Source organism: Cervus elaphus, chromosome 5 (genome assembly GCF_910594005.1).
Source record: "Cervus elaphus chromosome 5, mCerEla1.1, whole genome shotgun sequence".
Classification (NCBI taxonomy): domain Eukaryota; kingdom Metazoa; phylum Chordata; class Mammalia; order Artiodactyla; family Cervidae; genus Cervus; species Cervus elaphus.
In genome coordinates this window covers 119,130,739-119,150,707 of record NC_057819.1, presented here as the reverse complement: position 1 = coordinate 119,150,707, position 19,969 = coordinate 119,130,739, and the positions used below count along the sequence as shown (strand labels likewise).

The 19,969-nt window shown below is 37.8% G+C and overlaps 1 protein-coding gene across 6 annotated transcripts in view; it reads right to left on the bottom strand.

Moving 5' to 3' along the window:
* The window catches only part of TLK2 (tousled like kinase 2), a 122,465-nt gene that overhangs the window by 26,567 nt on the left and 75,929 nt on the right, over positions 1-19,969 (bottom strand). For all 6 annotated transcript variants that reach the window (XM_043904956.1, XM_043904959.1, XM_043904958.1 and 3 more), the window contains 3 exons: positions 5,017-5,169; positions 1,519-1,585; positions 397-494 (listed from right to left, as the gene is read on the bottom strand). In XM_043904956.1, coding sequence (XP_043760891.1) covers positions 397-494; positions 1,519-1,585; positions 5,017-5,169 — 318 coding nt within the window. The remainder of the gene's footprint in view (positions 1-396; positions 495-1,518; positions 1,586-5,016; positions 5,170-19,969) is intronic.

The window sequence follows — 19,969 nt, the reverse complement described above, 5'->3', positions numbered from 1 at the left end:
AACTGAGTGTCATTTTCAACCCAACAGTCTTTCCACACCACCCCACTGTCACCCTAATGCTTCCCTCTTCAGTAAGGCTAGGAGGGTAAATCTGAGTACACAATCTATCTAAACCATTTGCGACTGCAAAGTTACATTGCTTTAATGACCTCTCTGTGCGTAAGATTGCTGTATGTATAAATATATACTTAATATATAAACCTAATATATTTATATGTATTTAAACCAGTGCAAATCATAATTTTGTTCATAAAATGTATTATTACACCTACAACAGACTTAAATACACCATGGAATGGTGTACCAAATTTGCAATAAGCAAAAATATCATTCTGGACAATTCATGTCAGAAAGTATTCAGTAATCTCCAACCCAACATACCCCCAAGTTGCTTACTGTGAATTATCTTCATTATGTATCCTTTTTAGTTCCCTGATATGTAGATTTCTAACCCTTTCTAGCCTTTCCAGCTCTGCCTGGATCTCTGCTTCCTCCTAAAGTGAAAAGGAAAGAAACAGTTTAGAACACAGGAAACTTTACCTTTTTAGACTCTCATTTCAAAAACAAAAGCAGACATCCTTCTTATGAAAAGCTGAGATGTTTTGCATTGAAAAAGATTTTTTTAAGAACTGGAATTTTAATCATAAAAATGATCCTACAGCAAAATAATAAATAAAACTCAAACCATACAGAGAAGAACAGCAGGAAAAGTGAAAAGCTTCCGCCCTCTCCATGGCCACTCCCCAGATACAACCACTGTTAAGTTCCTTGTGTAAGTTTCCAGAAATGTTTTGTATGTATACATACAGGCATGCAATCTTTTCTTCTTTTTTTAAAAAACACAAATCAGGTTCTCTAACTGGTTCTGTTCTATAACTGCAATTCTACTTAGTGCTTTTAAATTCCACTAATTTAACAAGATCTGAGAAGGGCAGGGAGAGATGACAAGCACATCTTAAGAGGAATCTATTAAATACTTACTGATCATCTTCCTGATAAGCAGCACCCACCAAAAAGCACATGCTGCTGAATTTAAGAGACGAGTGACCTACATCCAAGATAACTCTGTGAACACTGTCAAGAACAAATCCTATGTGGGTGCCTTTGTGTTACAATATGGTTGGTGCACCACCTTCTTTTCTTAGCCAGTTAGGTAAGAGATAAGAGCTGCTGTGTGATTTACAACATCACAATAACTTCAATTTCAGAACCATCTGCTCTTACTTTATATTATTTTTTACTAAAAAGATAATCACTTGTGGGGCCCTATGAGGTATACAGAATGAAGTATCGGTATATCATTGGTGGAAAAGGCACTCTTATTGGGGGCATGGAGCTGACTTGCAAGTTGAAAAGAAGACACGACCGCCACCATTAGAACACAGGTGCGACACAAAGTAACTACTGATGATTTCCACAGGTATGTGAAGCTGTCATCTGCCCAAATGCCCAAACAACTTCAACACCAAATGTAAACTAAAAATTGCATTTCTTCACACATTTTCTCATTATACTTACCTTTTTAAGATGACCTAATCTGAGTTTGAAGATTTCTTCTTGTTCATGGTATTCTGCTAATGTTAACCTGGAAAATAATGACAGAAATTTCAGTAAATTATTTGAAATCATAATGTGCCTATTTAAAGAGAAATGCCAAAGAATACTATACAGTATATCCATTTTAACTTAGTTAAAATGACCAAAAGATAGATTATCTCACAGTTCCTTGACAAGAGAAAACTTCTGTGATTTATCAGATGTGATGTGAACAAAGGACTTCAAAGCTGGAAGTCTACTTTATCAAAAAAAAAAAAAGAGAGAGAAAAATAAAATGACCTCTATTTTTACATTACTTATGAAATTAGTTTGGTCATATACCTTATTCAGATAAAACCCATTGGAAGAGGTAGCCAAATTATATGTCTACAAGTTTTTTAAGGGGGATATTAATAAGCCAACATATTTGGTTATTTTTGGTAATTCTTGGACTTTGATACAAGGAGAAGAACCTAGAGGACAGAGTCCAGGATCTGGAGTCTGAGGACTAGGGTTCACAATTCTGACCATGTGACCTTGGGCAAGCAACTTTAACCTCAATTTCCTAAAAATACAGCAAGCAATGACACCCATCTAAAAAAGCTGTTGTTACTGTTACAATGAGAATGTGAAAGGAATCTATACTTTGTGAAATACTACTCAACACAGTTCTCAAAGGGCTGACTTCATGGGCAATCATTTCATGTTCTACCTACCCTGATCGCATCCTCATATCTCAAGAATGAGCATGTAAGAAGTGATAGCTTACTCCTCCATCTTCACCCTCTTCACATTCTAGAAGCACACACATATACTTCAAAGTTTTAGATGTCACTGTTTAGATATATTCTAAATAGCAGGAGAAAGAAGAAACAGCTATCCTATCAACCAGGAAGAGCTACAAAATAAAGTTGCTGAGGTCTGACTAAAAGAAGATAAAAATAGCAAGAAATACTCCCATTAGGGTTCACACACCTCTCTTTTCATAGTTGCAGAAATACTCACATCTATTATCCCATATCATACCAGTAAAAAAGGGAGAAATGAAAAAAATCATAGCTTACAATTCTTTCTACCTGAAACACATTAAGTATCAGGAAAGGATAATAAAATCCATTCCAACACAAGAGGAATATTTTTGGCTTCTGGCCAAGGGAATGAGCCACGGATGCTTTAATTATTAAAGACTAGACCAAAGGCCTTCCAGCTTGGATTTTACTCAGGACTCCAGATGGCAACTGCTTACTTACACTCTACTAGCTTAGACCGAATTCTAATTATTATTCAATGGCAAAAAAAAAAAAAAAAACCTGTGCCCACTTTACTACTTCTAAACCAATGGTTTTATTCATTGGCATGAAACAATTTTCAAGTAATATTGGAAAGAGAGTTCCTTCACAAAATAAATGTAGGAGTTATGAAAGAAGACAATAATCAGAGTAATGTGTACAACTTTTGCCTAAAGAATTCTTCAAAAATGGGTTCCTACTTGGACTTTTTTTTTTTTTTTTTGGCTGCTTCAGGTCTTAGTTGCAGCATTTGGGATCTTTAGTTCTTGCATGAGAAGTCTTAGTTGTAGCATGTGGGATCTAGTTCCCTGATCAGGGATCAAACCCGGGCGGGTCCCCTGCATTGGGAGCATGGAGTCTTAGTCACTGGTTCAGCAGGAAAGTCTCCCACTTGGACTTTTTGAAAGGGGTATTGCTTAGAATCTAGTTTTAAAATATGTGAAGTGAAGACGTTTTCCAAACTTAATCACTGTGCATACCTTTATCACGACACTTAAAGTAACTATTAGTTTATTCATCTGTCCATTTTCCCTAAATAAACTGTGAGTCCTAAGGCTGGGCTGTCTCCTTCAGCTCTGCACCCTGGTGTCCAGAACAGGGCCGAACCTATAATAAGCATTTAACACAGACTTACTAAATGAATGTCAAGGAAAAGCCTCCCCAAGGTATCAGGTATGTATTGGGTGAGGGCTGGTGTTAAACCAGCTTTCTCACTGGAATGAAGAAAGATACATTTCTGGGATGTCATGCACTTTTAACTATGGTACCAAGTATTTTTACACTTGAAGTGGATTATGGGTTAATATGTTTTTGTGAACTAACAAGAAAACACTAAAGGCAAAAGACATATTAGTCAATAAATTACATGGTATCATTAGCTCTCATTTGTAGCTACCATTAACCCCACAATGACAGCTTTAAAAAATTTCTCTTTCCCTTGAAAAACCAATGTGGCCACTAGGGAAATACTGATTATAATACCAATGAATGTTTCTAGGAAAAATATGTTTTATATTTCAAATATTCAAACATCTAATTCAGAAACTGACTTTATGGCTACCATCAATTCTGTAGAGATTTTCTACACATTTATAGATCTCTTCTTCCCTTTTAATTGGAAAGTCTCTTAAAGACAGCGGTGATGAGCATGAATAAGAAATTTTTTAAATAGGTAAGTAATTTGCTGGTTTTATTTCCCATGCCAATTCTAACTGTTCAGCAGTCCTGCCTACTTGGCAAACTACAACCTGTGAGCCAGTCAGCTCGTAATCTGTTCTGGAGATAGCCACACCCATTCACTTACGTGCTGCCTATGAATGCTTTCAAGCTATAACAGTAGAGTTGAGGAGTGGCAACAGAGACTCTCTAGTGTGCAAGCCTGAAGTGTTTACTATCTGGCCCAATGGAGAAAAAGTGTGCTGCTGCCTGTCCTAGCGGAAGATTCTCTTAGTGGTCAAGAATTCAAGAGTCAATTAGGGAAATTTGATATGGGGCGAGAGTGAAGAAACAAGGCATCTGTACTCTGAATATTCTACTGCTCCTATTCATGGTAACTACGGAATACTTGTTGACTAGCAGTGAAAAAGATGACTACACTGCAACTGAAGATACTGGTGTTTTCCTTAGGTTCCCAGAACAGAAATAAATAAATAAATAAATAAACAACAACTGGGAATGTCAAGATTTGGCTTACTGGAAAAATGTTCTTTTCCTAAAATAATACCTATTTTTTCTTAGGTTACATCTAAATTTGTGAGTGGTAACTAGTGTTCTTCAGACTACTAAATAGCATTCTTCACTTGTGCCTTCTTCAGTCTGAAATAGAGCCAGATAATTCCCTTAAGGTGATACCAACATACCACAACCTGGAAGCACACATAAGCAATTATATCATTTGAATACCTAATGACATCACATTTGTTTTAAAAGTGGCCAAAAATCATGACATCAAGTTAAATGACATTTTTTTCTCCCTCTCATTTGAAACTTCTCATATAAAATTAGGACTAAGAAAATGAGTTAATTGTGTACAACTTTTATATGAATTGAGCAATTCTATTAATGTAACTAAAAAGAAAGATTAAGCTCTAGAAATCTCCACAATTTATCACTTCTTCCAGTGGCACTCAACAGGAGGTTTGTATCTCAGGGGAGAATACGGTATCTCAGTTTGCATTAATAAAGAACATACGTTTCATTCTCAGCTCCGTTGGTCTTGCTTTTCCGCTGTTTCTGCTCATTGGTTGCTGGAGGGGCCTGTCCCATGGCAGGAGGTTTCCGCTTTGCTAACATTTTTCGTTGTCTTTCTATCTCTTCCCTCTGTGAATTTATCCTTTCCTGTTGCCTAGAGATACAAAAGATGTTGCACAGAGGAAGGTCAAAACTGTTTGAACGTGGCTAAGGAATAAACATAAATATTCTTGTCACCTGCATATTCGACAGACTTCAGAAAAATAAACCTAAGTAGAGATTTGATTTTAACTTCAGGTTTGAAAAACCAAGTATCTGGTGATAAGAGCTGTTTTTGGTAATGAATCTGTATTTTAATATACTAATTACAATAATTCTCAGAGCAGAAAAGTGGGCAGGAAGAAACTATCAAATTTCTATTGTGACCTAATTTTCCAACTCAAAAGGAAAAACTTTTATTGCTTTTTTTTCTTGACTGCTTTTTTTTTTTCTTATTCCTTTTTAATAGTTAAGAAAACAAATCCTGGTAATGAACCCACTAAATAACTGTTTATGTTAAAAAAAAAAAAAAAGGATTCCAAGTGCCTTTTTATTTTTTAATTGGATTATAGTTTCTTCAAAATCTATCTAAAAAGATACCAAATTTGAGGAATGTTAAAGTAAGAAATGTTTTCCTTCTGAATCTATCATTTATTCTAATCAAGAGAGCCATTACCACTCCCAAGTCATTCCCAAACACTAATATGGTAGAAACCCAGACTAAGTTTTTTAAGAACAAGGATGAACATTTAGAGAAAGCAAAAAGAAGCCTTTCAACAAGTAAAAACTCCTCAGGAAATAGTACACAAAATGAATTAATAAAAGACATACAAAAGACTCAGGATATTTAACACCATTTCCTAAAAATGTCTATCTAATTTTTTAAAATAAACTAGCTTATAAACTTGGAGAAGGAAATGGCAACCCACTCCAGTGTTCTTGCCTGGAGAATTCCAGGGACGGGGGAGCCTGGTGGGCTGCCGTCTGTGGGGTCGCAGAGTCGGACACGACTGAAGTGACTTAGCAGCTTATAAACTAAAAGTCAATACAAATATCAATGTAAGTACTCCACTTTCTCTCATGAATCCCGCTGCCTGACAGATACTAAGGCTTACAGACCAGGTATAAAAAAGCATACCAAGACTTGAGATTAACCACTTAACAGACTAAAATCTTTAAATCACTCATCATAGTTGACAGTCAGATGCTGGCTCCTGTCCTCTTCTTTTGCTACCATGCTTTTATCGCCCCATTTCCTTTTCTTGACCCAAATTTAACTTTTGCAGAACAACAGAATCTAATTTCTTAAACCTGTATTCTCAAATGAAGTCTACTTGACCCTCTTCTCTCGACGCTATCTGTCAGTTTCTACACTATTTCCAGATTCAGGATACCTTTCTTAAAAGAACGGCAACCAGAAAAACAAGACTATACCCCAAAGCAGACCCCCATAATACAACTTATGCTGCCACATCTAAAAGGGCAACACTGTAAGTAAGCAAGGTTAACTTAATCAGAGTACTGCAAAGAAATATCCATTCTTTTGATAATACCATTTTCTTGGCTTCAAGATAAGCTGACTTAAAGATTAGATGTCAATTTATTTATTTATTTTAAAATTTATGTATTTTAGTTGGAGGCTAATTACTTTACAATATTGTAGTGGTCTTTGCCATACATTGATATGAATCAGCCATGGGTTCACATGTGTTCCCCATCCTGAACCCCCCTCCCACCTCCCTCCCCATCCCATCCCTCTGGGTCATCCCAGTGCTCCAGCCCTGAGCACTTGTCTCATGCATCCAACCTGGACTGGCGATCTGTTTCACATATGATAAGATACATGTTTCAAGGCTATTCTCTCAGATCATCCCACCTTCGCCTTTTCCCACAGAGTCCAAAAGACTGTTCTATACATCTGTGTCTCTTTTGCTGTCTTGCATATAGGGTTATCATTAACATCTTTCTAAATTCCATATATGTGTGTTAGTATACTGTATTGGTGTTTTTCTTTCTGGCTTACTTCACTCTGTATGATAGGCTCCAGTTTCATCCACCTCATTAGAACTGATTCAAATGCATTCTTTTTAATGGCTGAGTAATATTCCATTACCAGTCCATCCTAAAGGAGGTCAGTCCTGGGTGTTCATTGAAAGGACTGATGCTGAAGCTGAAACTCCGATACTTTGGCCACCTCATGCGAAGAGCTCACTCATTGGAAAAGACCCTGATGCTGGGAGGGATTGGGGGCAGGAAGAGAAGGGGACGACAGAGGATGAGATGGCTGGATGGCATCACCGACTCGATGGGCATAAGTTTGAGTAAACTCCGGGAGTTGGTGATGGACAGGGAGGCCTGGCGTGCTGCGATTCATGGGGTCGCAGAGTCAGACACGACTGAGCGACTGAACTGAACTGAACTGAACTGAACCGAATATTCCATTGTGTATACGTACCACAGCTTTCTTACCCATTCGTCTGTTGATGGACATCTAATGGGACAGTAGAAATTTTAATTCAAGCATTGTCTGCTTGTGTAAAAAAATCTTTTAATTATTAGAGATATGACTTTCCCTCCAAAAATATATGTTTATGAATAATTCATGGCTTGAAAGAATTCTGGATTAGACACAGAATCCTTAGGTAAAATCACAATCTTCCTTCTCACTCAATGAATGTCCTTGAGGAAAACATGTATCTTCTCTGAATATGAGTTTCCCAGTCAAAAAAATTGGTAAAGTATCTTTAAGCTCATTTCCAACCCTTCAGGGGCCATGAGTTCAAAGCACTCTGAACTCTCTGAAGGTAACCATACAATATAGAGTTTAATTATAATCCATAGTGTACCAGAGAGTACCACAACATTTTATCTACTGGAGACTAGCTGCTTTGGAAGGTTATTTTAACAATTACCCTTATTAAATGTAAATAAAACTTATTTCCTATTGTTTTCAGGGAGAATCTACACATTTGATTTCCAAATTCACAAAGAAAGGAGCCTCACAGCCATTATATACAAATCATAAACAAAAGGTACTCTGGTGCCAAAACACCATGGGACCATCTTCAACTGTACATTCTGAGAATAAGAGAGCTTGATTGGACATGAAAATTGATATACCAAAGATCAACTGTTGTATGTAATATGGATTGCTACATTAATTCTTGATGTTGTTGAAACTGTTTAGTCATTTATACTTATAAAAGTCATCTAAAGTAGTCTATTAGTGACATTTCACTTAGGTTTATTTTGGGAATATAAAGTCTGATTATGTCAAACTGTAACTTCTCTTAGAGCAAGAACTGTGTCTTATTAACCCTTATATCTCCAACACATATGACAGTGTTTTTTTTTTTTTATTGAAGGATAATTGCTTCACAGAGTTTCACTGTTTTCTGTCAAACCTCAACATGAAATCAGCCATAAGTACATACATCCCTCCGTTTTGAACTTCTTGCCCATCTCCTGCCCCATCCCACCCCTCTGGATTGATACAGAGCCCCTGTTTGAGTTTCCTGAGCCATACAGCAAATTCCCATTGGCTATCTATTTCACACATTGTGATGTAAGTTTCCACGTTACTCTCTCCATTCATCTCACCCTCTCCTCCCCTCTCCCCATGTCTGTAAGTCTATTCTCTGTTTCTCCACTGCTGCCCTGTACATAAACTCTTCAGTGCCATTTTTCTACATTCTATATATATGTGTTAGCATACGGTATTTCTCTCTCTCTTTCTGACTTCCTTCACTCTGTATAATAGGTTCTAGGTTCATCCACCTCATCAGAACTGACTCAAAGGCATTCCTTTTTATGGCTGAGCAATATTCTATTGTGAATATGTACCACAACTTCTTTACCCATTCATCTATTGATGGACATCTAGGTTGCTTCTGTATTCTAGCTATTGTAAACAGTGCTGCAATGAACAATGGGATACATGTGTCTTTTTCAATTTCGGTTTCCTCAGGGTATATGCCTAGGAGTGGGATTGCTGGATCATGTGGTGGTTTTATTCCTAGTTTATTAAGGAATCTTCATACCGTCTCCCATAGTGGCTGTATCAATTTATATTCCCACTAACAGTGCAAGAATGTTCCCTTTTCTCCATACCCTCTCCAGCATTTATTGTTTGTAGACTTTTGGATTATTTTTTGTTTGTAGCCTTTCTGACCAGTGTGAGGTGATATCTCATTGTAGTTTTGATTTGCATTTCTCAAATGAGTGATGTTGAGAATCTTTTCATGTGTTTGTTAGCCATCTGTATGTATTCTTTGGAGAAAAGTCTGTTTAGGTGTCTCTTCTGCTTTTTGATTGGGTTGTTTGTTTTTCTGGCTTTGAGTGGTATGAGCTGTTTGTATATTTTGGAAATTAATCCTTTGTCATTTGTTTCATTTGCTAAATTATTTTCTCCCATTCTGAGGGTTGTCTTTTTACCCAGCTTATAGTTTTCTTTGCTGTGCAAAAGCTCTTAAGTTTAATGAGGTCCCACTTGTTTACTTTTGTTTTTATTTCCATTACTCTAGGAGGTGGGTCATAGAGGATCTTGCTTTATGTTATCGTGTGTTCTGCCTATTTTCCTTTAAGAGTTTTATAGTTTCTGGTCTTACATTTAGGTTTTTGATCCGTTTTGAGTTTATCTTTGTGCATGGTTTTAGGAAGTGTGTTCTAATTTCATTTTTTTACATGTAGCTGTCGAGTTTTCCCAGCACCATTTATTGAAGACGCTGTCTTTGTCCCATTGTATATTCTTGCCTCCTTTGTCAAAAATAAGGTACCCATAGGTGCATGGGTTTATTTCTGGGCTTTCTATCTTGCTCCATTGGTCTATATTTCTGTTTTTGTGCCAGTACCATACTGTCTTGATGACTGTAGCTTTGTAGTATACTCTGAAGTCAGGAAGGTTGATTCCTACAGCTCCATGCTTCTTTCTCAAGACTGCGTTGGCTATTTGGGGTCTTTTGTGCTTCCATATGAATTGTGAAATTTTCTGTTCCAGTTCTGTCAAAAATTCCATTGGTAATTTGATAGGGATCGCACAGAATCTGTAGACTGCATTTGGTAGTATAGTAATTTTTACAATGTTGATAATCACTACCCTGGAACATGGAATATCTCTCCATCTGTTTATGTCATCTTTGATTTCTTTCATTAGTGTCGTATAACTTTCTGTGTAGAGTTCTTTTGTCTCCTTAGGTAAGTTTATTGCTAGATATTTAATTCTTTTTGTTGCAATGGTGAATGGGATTGATTCCTTAATTTCTCTTTTTGATTTTTCATTGTTAGTATATAGAAAGGCAAGTGATTTCTGTGTATCGATTTTGTATCCTACAACTTGGCTAAATTCACTGATTAGCTCTAGTAATTTTCTGATACTATCTTTAGGGTTTTCTACATACAGTATCATGTCATCTATAAATGATGAGAGCTTTACTTCTTTTCCGATCTGGATTCCTTTTATTTCTTTTTCTTCTGACTGTTGTATCTAGGACTTCCAGAACTATGTTGAATAACAGTGGTGAAAGTGGGCACCCCTGTCTTGTTCCTGATCTTAAGGGGAATGCTTTCAGTTTTTAACCATTGAGAATAATGCTTGCTCTAGGTTTATCATATATGGCCTTTACTATGTTGAGGTAGGTTCCTTCTATGCCCATTCTTTGAAGAGCTTTGGTCATTAATGGATGCTGAATTTTGTCAAAGGCTTTTTCTGCATCTATTAACATGATCATACGGTTTTTATCTTTCAATTTGTTAATATGGTGTATCACATTGATTGATTTGCATATATTGAAGAATCCTTGTATCCCTGGAATAAACCCAACTTGGTCATGGTGTATGAGCTGTGTGATGTGCTGAATTCTGTTTGCTAGAATTTTGTTGAGGACTTTTGCATCTATGTTGATCAATGATAGTGGCCTACAGTTTTCTTTTTTTGTGTTGTCTTTGTCTGGTTTTGGTATCAGGGTGATGGTGGTCATGTAGAATGACTTTGGAAGTGTTCCTTCCTCTGCAATTTTTTGAAAGAGTTTTAGAAGGATAGGCATTAGCTCTTCTCTAAATGTTTGATAGAATTCTCCTGTGGAGCCATCTGGTCCTGGGCTTTTGTGTTTTGGGAAATTTTTGATCACAGCTTCAATTTCAGTGCTTGTAATTGTGTTGTTCTTAATTTCTATTTCTTCCTGGTTCAGTCTTGGAAGATTGAACTTTTCTAAGAATCTGTCCATTTCTTCCAGGTTATTCACTTTATTTCCATATAGTTGTTCAAATAGTCCCTTATAATCCTTTGTGTTTCTGCATTGTCTGTTTTAACTTCTCCTTTTTCATTTCTAATTTTGTTGATTTGATTCTTCTCTCTTTTTTTCTTGATGAGTCTGGCTAAAGGCTTGTTGTCAATTTTATCTTCCCAAAGAACCAGCTATTAGTTTTATTAATCTTTACTATTGTTTCTTTCTTTTTCATTTATTTCTGCTTGGATCTTTATGATTTCCTTCCTTCTACTAATTTTGGTGGGGTTTTTTGTTGTTGTTGTTGTTGTTTTTCCAGTTGATTTAGGTGTAAACTTAGGTTGTCTATTTGATGTTTTTCTTGTTTCTTAAGGTAGGACTGTATTGCTATAAACTTCCCTCTTGGAACTGCTTTTCCTGCATCCCGTACGTTTTGAGTTGTAATATTTTCATTATCATTTATTTCTAGATATTTTTTGATTTCCCTTTTGATTTCTTCAGTAACCTGTTGGCCATTTAGAAACGTGTTGTTTAATCTCCATGTATTTCTGTTTCTTAAAGTGTTTTTCTTGTAATTGATATCTAATCTCATAGCACTGCGTTCGGAGAAGATACTTGATACTATTTCAATTTTCTTAAATTTACTGAGATTTGATTTGTGACCCAAGATGTGGTCTATCCTGGAGAATGTTTCATGTGCACTTGAGAAGAAGGTGTATTCTTCTGCATTTGGATGGAACATCTTGAAGATATCAGTGAGATCCATCTCATCTAATGTATCATTTAAGACTTGTTTCCTTATTAATTTTCTGTTTTAATGAAATGTCCATTGGTGTGAGTGGGGTGTTTAAGTCTCCTACTATTATTGTTACTGTCAATTTCTTCTTTTATGTCTGTTAGTGTTTGTCTTATGTATTGAGGTGCTCCTATGTTGGGTGCATAGATATTTACAATTGTTATGTCTTCCTCTTGGATTGATCCCTTGATCTTTATGTAGTGTCCTTCCTTATCTCTTGTAATCTTTATTTTAAGGTCTATTTTGTCTGATAGGAGGATTGCTACTCCAGCTTTCTTTTGCTTCCCATTTGCATGGAATATATTTTTCCACCTGTCACTTTCAGTCTCTGTGTCTTTAGACACATATAGGGGGTTTCTTGTAGACAGCATAGATATGGGTCTTGTTTTTGTGTCCATAGAGCCAACCTGTGTCTTTTGGTTGGAGCATTTAATTCATTTACATTTAAAATAATTATTGATATATATGTTCCTATTGCCATTTTCTTAATTATTTGGCATTGATTTTCTCAATCTTTTTTCTTTTCTTGTATTTCTTGACTACTTAAGTCCCTTTAACATTTGTTGAAAAGCTGGTTTGGTGGTACTGAATTCTCTTAACTTTTGCTTGTCTGAAATGCTTTTTATTTCTCCATCAATTTTGAATGAGATCCTTGCCAGGTGCAGTAATCTTGGTTGTAGATTTTTCCCTTTCGGTACTTTAAATATACCCCCTGCCATCCCCTTCCGGCCTGCAGTTTCTGCTGAAAGATCAGCTGTTAAGCATATGGGGTCTCCCTTGTATTTTACTTGTTGCTTCTCTGTTGCTGCTTTTAATATTGTGTTTACTCTTGTTACTTTGATTAGTATGTGTCTTTGCGTGTTTCTCCTTGGGTTTATCCTGTGTGGGACTCTTTGTGTCTCTTGGACTTGAGTGACTATTTCCTTTTCCATGTTGGGGAAATTTTCAACTATAATCTCTTCAAAAATTTTCTCATACCCTTTCTTTTTTCCTTCTTCTGGGACCCCTATAACTCAAATGCTGGTGGTTTGATATTGTCCCAGAGGGCCCTGAGACTATCCTCAGTTCTTTTCATTCTTTTTACTTTATTCTGCTCTTCAAAAGCTATTTCCACCATTTTATCTTCCAACTCACTGATTTGTTCTTCTGCTTCAGATAGTCTGCTATTGGTTCCATCTAGAGTATTTTTAATTTCAGTAATAGTGTTGTTTGTCTCTGTATGTTTATTCTTTAATTTTTCCAGGTCTCTTTAAATTGATTCTTGCATTTTCTCCATTTTGTTTTCAAGGTTTTCGATCATCTTTACTGTCACTATGCTGAATTCTCTTTCAGGGAGTTGCCTGTCTCCTCTTCATTTATTTGGACTTCTGTGTTTCTAGTTTGTTCCTTCATTTGTGTAGTATTTCTCTGCCTTTTCTTTTTTTTTTTTTTTTAACTTATTGTGTTTGAGGTCTCCTTTTCCCCAGGTTTCAATGTTGAATTCTTTCTTCCTTTTGGGTTCTGCCCTCCTAAGGTTGTTCCAGTGGTTTGTGTAAGCTTCTTACAGGGTGAGATTTGTGCTGAGTTTTTGTTTGTTTGTTTTTCTTCTGACTGGCAAGGCTGAGGCAAGTGGTGATCCTGTCTGCTGATGATCTGGTTTGTACTCAGGTCTTATTCAGGTGGTTTCCTTTGTGTGAGTTCTCACTATCTAATACCCCCTAGGGTTAGTTCTCAGGTAGTCCAGGGTCTTGGAGTCAGTGCTCCCACTCCAAAGGCTCAGGGCTTGATCTCTGGTTAGGAATGAAGATTCCACAAGTAGTTTGTTATGGCATTAAGTGAGATTAAAACAAATATCCAAAACGAGAAACTAAAGATGAACCCCAGATGGCAGTTACAAAATCAGGCAAATAATAATTAAAATATTGGAATATACATATACACCCACGAGCCAAGTCAAAACAGTCCAACAAAAATAAAGTACAGTAGATTGACTCAGCAAACAAAGGAAATAAAAAATCATATTTATCAGTTAATAACAAAAATAACTAAAGCACAAACTGGAAAACAAAATTAAAGCAAGGTGCCAAGTGGGGAATAAAGCAATGAAAACAAAATGAACAAATATGTTGAGAGGAAAGGGAAGAAAGAAAAGAATAGATATGCAAAGTTAAATAGAGGTAGATAAAGAAGATTTATATATAGTAAAGATTAACTGCAAGGGGAAAAGAACAGTTGAAAAGGCAAACAAAGGAATAAATGTAGAAAAAATATAACAGTTTTTAAAAAATTAAAAATTAAAACTATAAAAAAAACAGGAAGAAGAAATTAAAAAAAAGGAAAACTCCACGGAACTGCAAAAGCCCAATGTAGAGGCAGAGGTTTATAATAACAATAAAAATGTGACTGAGGAACCTCAAAAGCTTAATTAGATTTCCTAGTGCCAATAAAATCAACAACTATAAAGGAGGGGGGTAAAAAAAGGAAACAAAAAGAAAAAAAAAATCTAAAAGAATCTACAGAACAAATCAAAAGATAAGAATAATAAATATTTTTCTTGAGTCACTGCTGTCAGGGTCCTTTTCCTCACTGGGAGTCACAGTCCACCTCACCTCCCTAGGATGCCCTCCAAAGCTGTGCTGATCTCTGGACCTGCTGTGGGGGCAGCTCAGATTCTAATCTGGTGCTACTCTTGGGTGTTTTTGTTTCCAATGTCCACAGCTATCAGAGCTAGTGTGTTTTCTTTTGTGGGAGCTCTCAATAACCTTTTATATATTCCACAGACAGAGTCTGCCTAGTTGATCACGTGGATTTAATCTGCAGCTAATACAGCTGGTAGGAAGGTTTTGGGTCTTCTTCCTTAGCCACCTGCCCCTGGGTTTCACTGTGGTTTTATTTCCACTTCTGCAGGTGGGTCATCCACTGGGGTTTGCCCCAAGGTTGCCCTGGAGGACTTGGGTTTGCCTCTGTGAGGGCCAGGTGTGGAGGTGGTGCAGCTGCTTGGGTCACAGGGGTTCTGGCAGCACCAGGTACTCAGGGGAGTTGGAGGCTAGGGCAGCAGGAAATATAGTGCTCCAGAAGGGTATGGCAACCGGTATTGGCCAATATGCTCTAGTATTCTTGCCTGAACAACCCCACCATCCTGACAGAGAAACCTGGCAGGCCACAGTCTAGAGGGTCGCAAAGCGTCGGACATGACCAAAGTGACCCTGCGTGCATAGACGCAAGATTTTTTTTGCTTGTGGTAGCTCTGCTACCACAGTGAAAGTTGAGCGTGAAGGTGGTGCAGCTGCTTGGCTTGCACCTAGTGGTGCAAAGTGTGCAGAGACATGGACTACCTCCACCCCAGGAGTTATGGCCCTATCAGAGTCTGCTTTTGAGCCTCTTGTAGCTGGTGGTCAGAAGGTCTCTTTGGCCAGTCTTTCTCCGTAGCTCCGCCGGTTTAGGCACTAAGAGGGCTCCCTTGCCTGGGGTCCTTCTCTGCTGTTCAGTGCATCAGGCACAGGGAGGGACTGCCTGGTTGGGGTCCTACTCTGTAGATCAGCACGTCAGCCCCTTAAAGGGGCACCCTGGGTGGGGTCCAGGTCTGCAGTTCAGTGCGTCAGGGTTTGACGGGCCAGCCTATTGTTCAGCTGCTGATGCTGGCATGTGGGGAGAGAGGCTATGGTGATGGCTCCATCCACTACTCATGACTCAAGAGCATCACCTTGCTTCCATGACTGCATGGCTTTCCCCCATAGGCATTTCCCACCACAATCTCCTCCCCCACATCCCTTCAAATCTGCCTCTCCACAGTCAACAGCAGCCCCCGCCCTGGAATTGCTCCACAACCCCTAAACTCCAGCTCCCGGCTGCTGTGCCTTCCAGGGGACCCACGTCCCTGTCCGGGATATGTATGGCTGTGGCAAGGACTGTCTGATTCTCATTCCATTTATGCTGCTACAGATCAGCTGTTTCACTCTCAGCCATAAATGTTTCTCCTCTGACTCAGACAATTGCCCCAATGTGGGGATCAGACTCCTGCTTCAGTTCCCCCACCAGCCGAGGGCAGGTCCAGTCCCACTAACACTTGTTTTTCCCCCGAGTTCCTTCGTCCTACCGAGTTTTGCGTGGTTCTATATATTCTTTTCCTCTGGTCAGGCCCTCCTGTCTGCTCCCAGCTGGTGTTCTGCACGCACTTCTGTGTCTGAAGGTGTATTCCTGATGTATCCGTGGAGACAGATGTACTCCACGTCCACCTACTCCTCTGCCATCTTGTTCTCTTCACAGTGCCTTTTATAGACCTGACTGCTAAATGTTTCTTCCATTTCATCAATTTTAGGGAATGCTCACCCTTTACCACCCAGAGAAAGAATATTTCTACTATCTTTTACAAAAGTAATGAAGACCCGATAAATTTATCTCACTCAAATCTAAGTAACTCTAAAAAGTCATTATTGAGACTTTCCTGGTAACCTAGTGGCTAAGACTCCGAGCTCCCAATGCAGGGGGCCTGGGTTCAATCCCTGGTCGAGGAACTACAATAGATTGCACATGCCACAATGAAGAACCAGTGCAGCCAAATAAATAAACAGCAAGCCATTATTTGTCAGTTATAACAAGACAATCAGTCTTAGGTACCATTATCAGTTGAACTGTGCCACCCAAAAAGACATGTTAAAGCGCTAATCCCCAGTACCTCAGATTATAACCTTTGGAAATAGGGTCACTGAAGATTTAATTAGTTAAAATAAGGTCATACTGGAGTAGGGTAGGCCCTTAACCCAATGTGACTGGTGTCCTCCTGAGAAAAGAAGACACGCAGGTGAACACCATGTGAAACCGGAGGCAGAGTGAGCTATGCTGCTGCAAGCCACTGAACACTAAACAAGGATCCTCCCTAGAGGCCACAAAAGGAGCGGCCCTGCCAACACCTTGATTTAAGGTTTCTGACTTCCTAAACTGTGAGAGAATTAAATTTATGTTGTTTTAAACCACCCAGTTTATGGTATTTAGTGATGGTAGCCCTAGGAAATGATTATGAAAGTGAAAGTGTTAGTTGCTCAGCCCTGTTCAACTCTTTGCCACCCCATGGACTGCAATCCGCCAGGGTCCTCTGTCCATGAAATTCTCCATGGAAGAACACTGGAGTGGAAAGCCATTACCTTCTCCAGAGAATCGAACCCAAGTCTCCTGCATTGCAGGCAGATTCTTTACCTTCTGAGCCACCAGGGAAGCCCAGGAAATGATTGCATGTACCCTCCATAGCAAAATTGTATCATAACTAGAACAGGCATTAAAAAAACAAATAAATGCACATTATTTGCAGATATTATTTTGACCAAAGTAATTTTAGTGGTGATCTACAGATAGTTCCTGAATATTCCAGGTAAGAATTTTTAAAGAGTCCCAGGCTTTCATATTCTGTGTCTACTGGAAACTGGTACATATACCACCCAAGGGAGAACTGATACTTATAGAATCAACAGAGTTTTCTCTCTAAATATCATGATATCACTTATATGTGGAATTTTTAAAAAAATGATACAAATGAACTTATTTACAAAACAGAAATAGACTCACAGACATAGAAAACAAACTTATGGCTAGCAAAGGGGAAGGATGGGGGGATAAATTTGGAATTTGAGGTTAACAGGTACACACTACTATATATAAAATAGATAAACAACAAGAACCTACAGTATAGCACTGGGAATTATAGTAAATATCTTGCAATAATCCACAATGGAAATGCATATATATAACTGAATCACTTTGCTGTACATCTATAATACTGTAAATCAACTATACTTCAGTAGAAAAATTAAAACAAAAAAGGCTGTATCACTTATTATGGGTCATATGCCAAGAATCAGATGGTTCTCATGAAATCACTTTAAAATGGAATTCTGTAATTCCTTATACACCAGAATATATTCATGGACTAGGACAATGATGCTGTAAAATTTCATTTACTCCCTCTGATGATCCACATCTTAAACAGCCACAGTTTTGTATATAGGTCAAATCCCCGTATTTGCTTTAATGTTGTTTATGTCAATATAAAGAAAATCTTAATAATAATTTTTTTACTGCCTTGCCATTGACTATTTGAGACTTTAAGACTTGTTTAAATAAAAAAGTTACATACTGAATAACAACAGTATTTATTTTAACTAACTTCTCAGAACTATAAAATATGTTACTTTTTCAACAGGTTCAAAAATACCTTTTAGAAAAACTTACTAACCTGGTCAAAAATCATTACAAATCTGTTATGATCTTTTTATTAGACAACAAATCTGTTTTAGGATCTTAATAAAGATCACTCAAAATAGAGCCGAGGTTCAAACTGAGAACAAAACTATGTTGAGGCTCCTGTTCAGACTATATTTGATCGCTTGATTAAATTTTTAATGTCAAGAGGTTTGCTCTTTCTATAAAAACTAGTACTGCAACCTGGGGTTCAGGTACCTTACCCACCAAATTATGTGTCATGGAGCTTCTTATACACAGATAATTATCATTTGTACGGATATCAGCTACAGCCTTCTACAACTAAAGAACTTCAATTCTGCATTAAAATTAAGAAAGGAAATTCGTTTATTAAAGCACAACTTTAGAAGATATTATTAAAATACCTAAAATTAATAGATATCAGCCAGGGGACTTTCCTGGTGGTCCAGTGGTTAAGACTCAGCACTTTCACTGCCGAGGTTCAGTTCTTAGTCAGTGAACTAAGATCCCACAAGCTGTGCAGTGTGGCCAAAAAACAAACAAGCAAATAAAAAAAGGTATCAGCCAGAAACAGCTTCCCAAGAGGAGAGATGGACAGTCTGCAATTTATATTACTTAAAATCATAAAAAAAAATACCATCTACTTTGGAGAAACTGCTCTGGTTAGGGATCTCATGTAGATAATACCAAATTCACTAGTCCGATGGTTCTACGGCAAAGTCATCCTTTTGTACTCTAACTATATACGATTTCCAAAACCTTCTGGGCAACAGGCTGTTTATAGAGTAAAAAGATAAATATTTGCTACTATCAGCAAAAACTACAATCACGTCTTAAAAGTAATTACATTTTATATCTCTAAACAAATCCACTAACCACTCAGGTTTAAGTCTTTAGACGTTTTAAAAACTGCCATCTGAGGAGTAACCACTGTCATGGACTAGTAGGAGTCATTATCGCTTCTGGGACTCAGGGCGAGCATTAAGTGACTTTGGCCAATCGTGAGGGATATGTCTATCTTCCGTCCCATTCTGACAAAATTGGATGGAGAGCCACTTCCAGGGCAGTTTGCTCATCACGGTCAGGGTGCTGAGGAACAGACACCATGCCTCCATGCAGCAGCTGTTTGTCCTGCCCGAGTGCAACTCTGTTAACCTCAGCACAGAGAGCTCAGCGTGGACACCACATGTGTCACACATAAAGCACAGCCTATAATCCAGAAGTAGGTCTCCACAAAGTTTGTCTGTTTGTTTTAGTTTGGCCATGCCACATGGGGCAGCTTGCAGGGTCTTCGTTCCCCAACCAGGGATCAAACGTGGGCTCTGACAGTGATAGCCTCACCACAAGACTGCCAAGGAATTCCCATTAACAAAATATTATTAATAATATCAGTGTCTGTACTTTTCTTTCAGACAAATTTGTTACTTATGTTTCATTGGTATTCAAAAGTAGTTCTATCCTCTCCAATCAATGCCCAATATGTTATTTAACCAAGAAAAAAAAAGGTAGGATAGGCAGTCTATGGAACCCCTGAACCTACAGTAAACTACAGATCAGAAGTGTGAGAGCCCATGATTAAAAATACAATGTGCCACCCACCGCAACCCAGTCTCAAACGGAAATGATATACAAAATCAAAATAAGTAAGACACATCAAAAGGTATCGCAACTTTTAAGATTTCTTTTTTAAAGTCCTGAGCTGATAT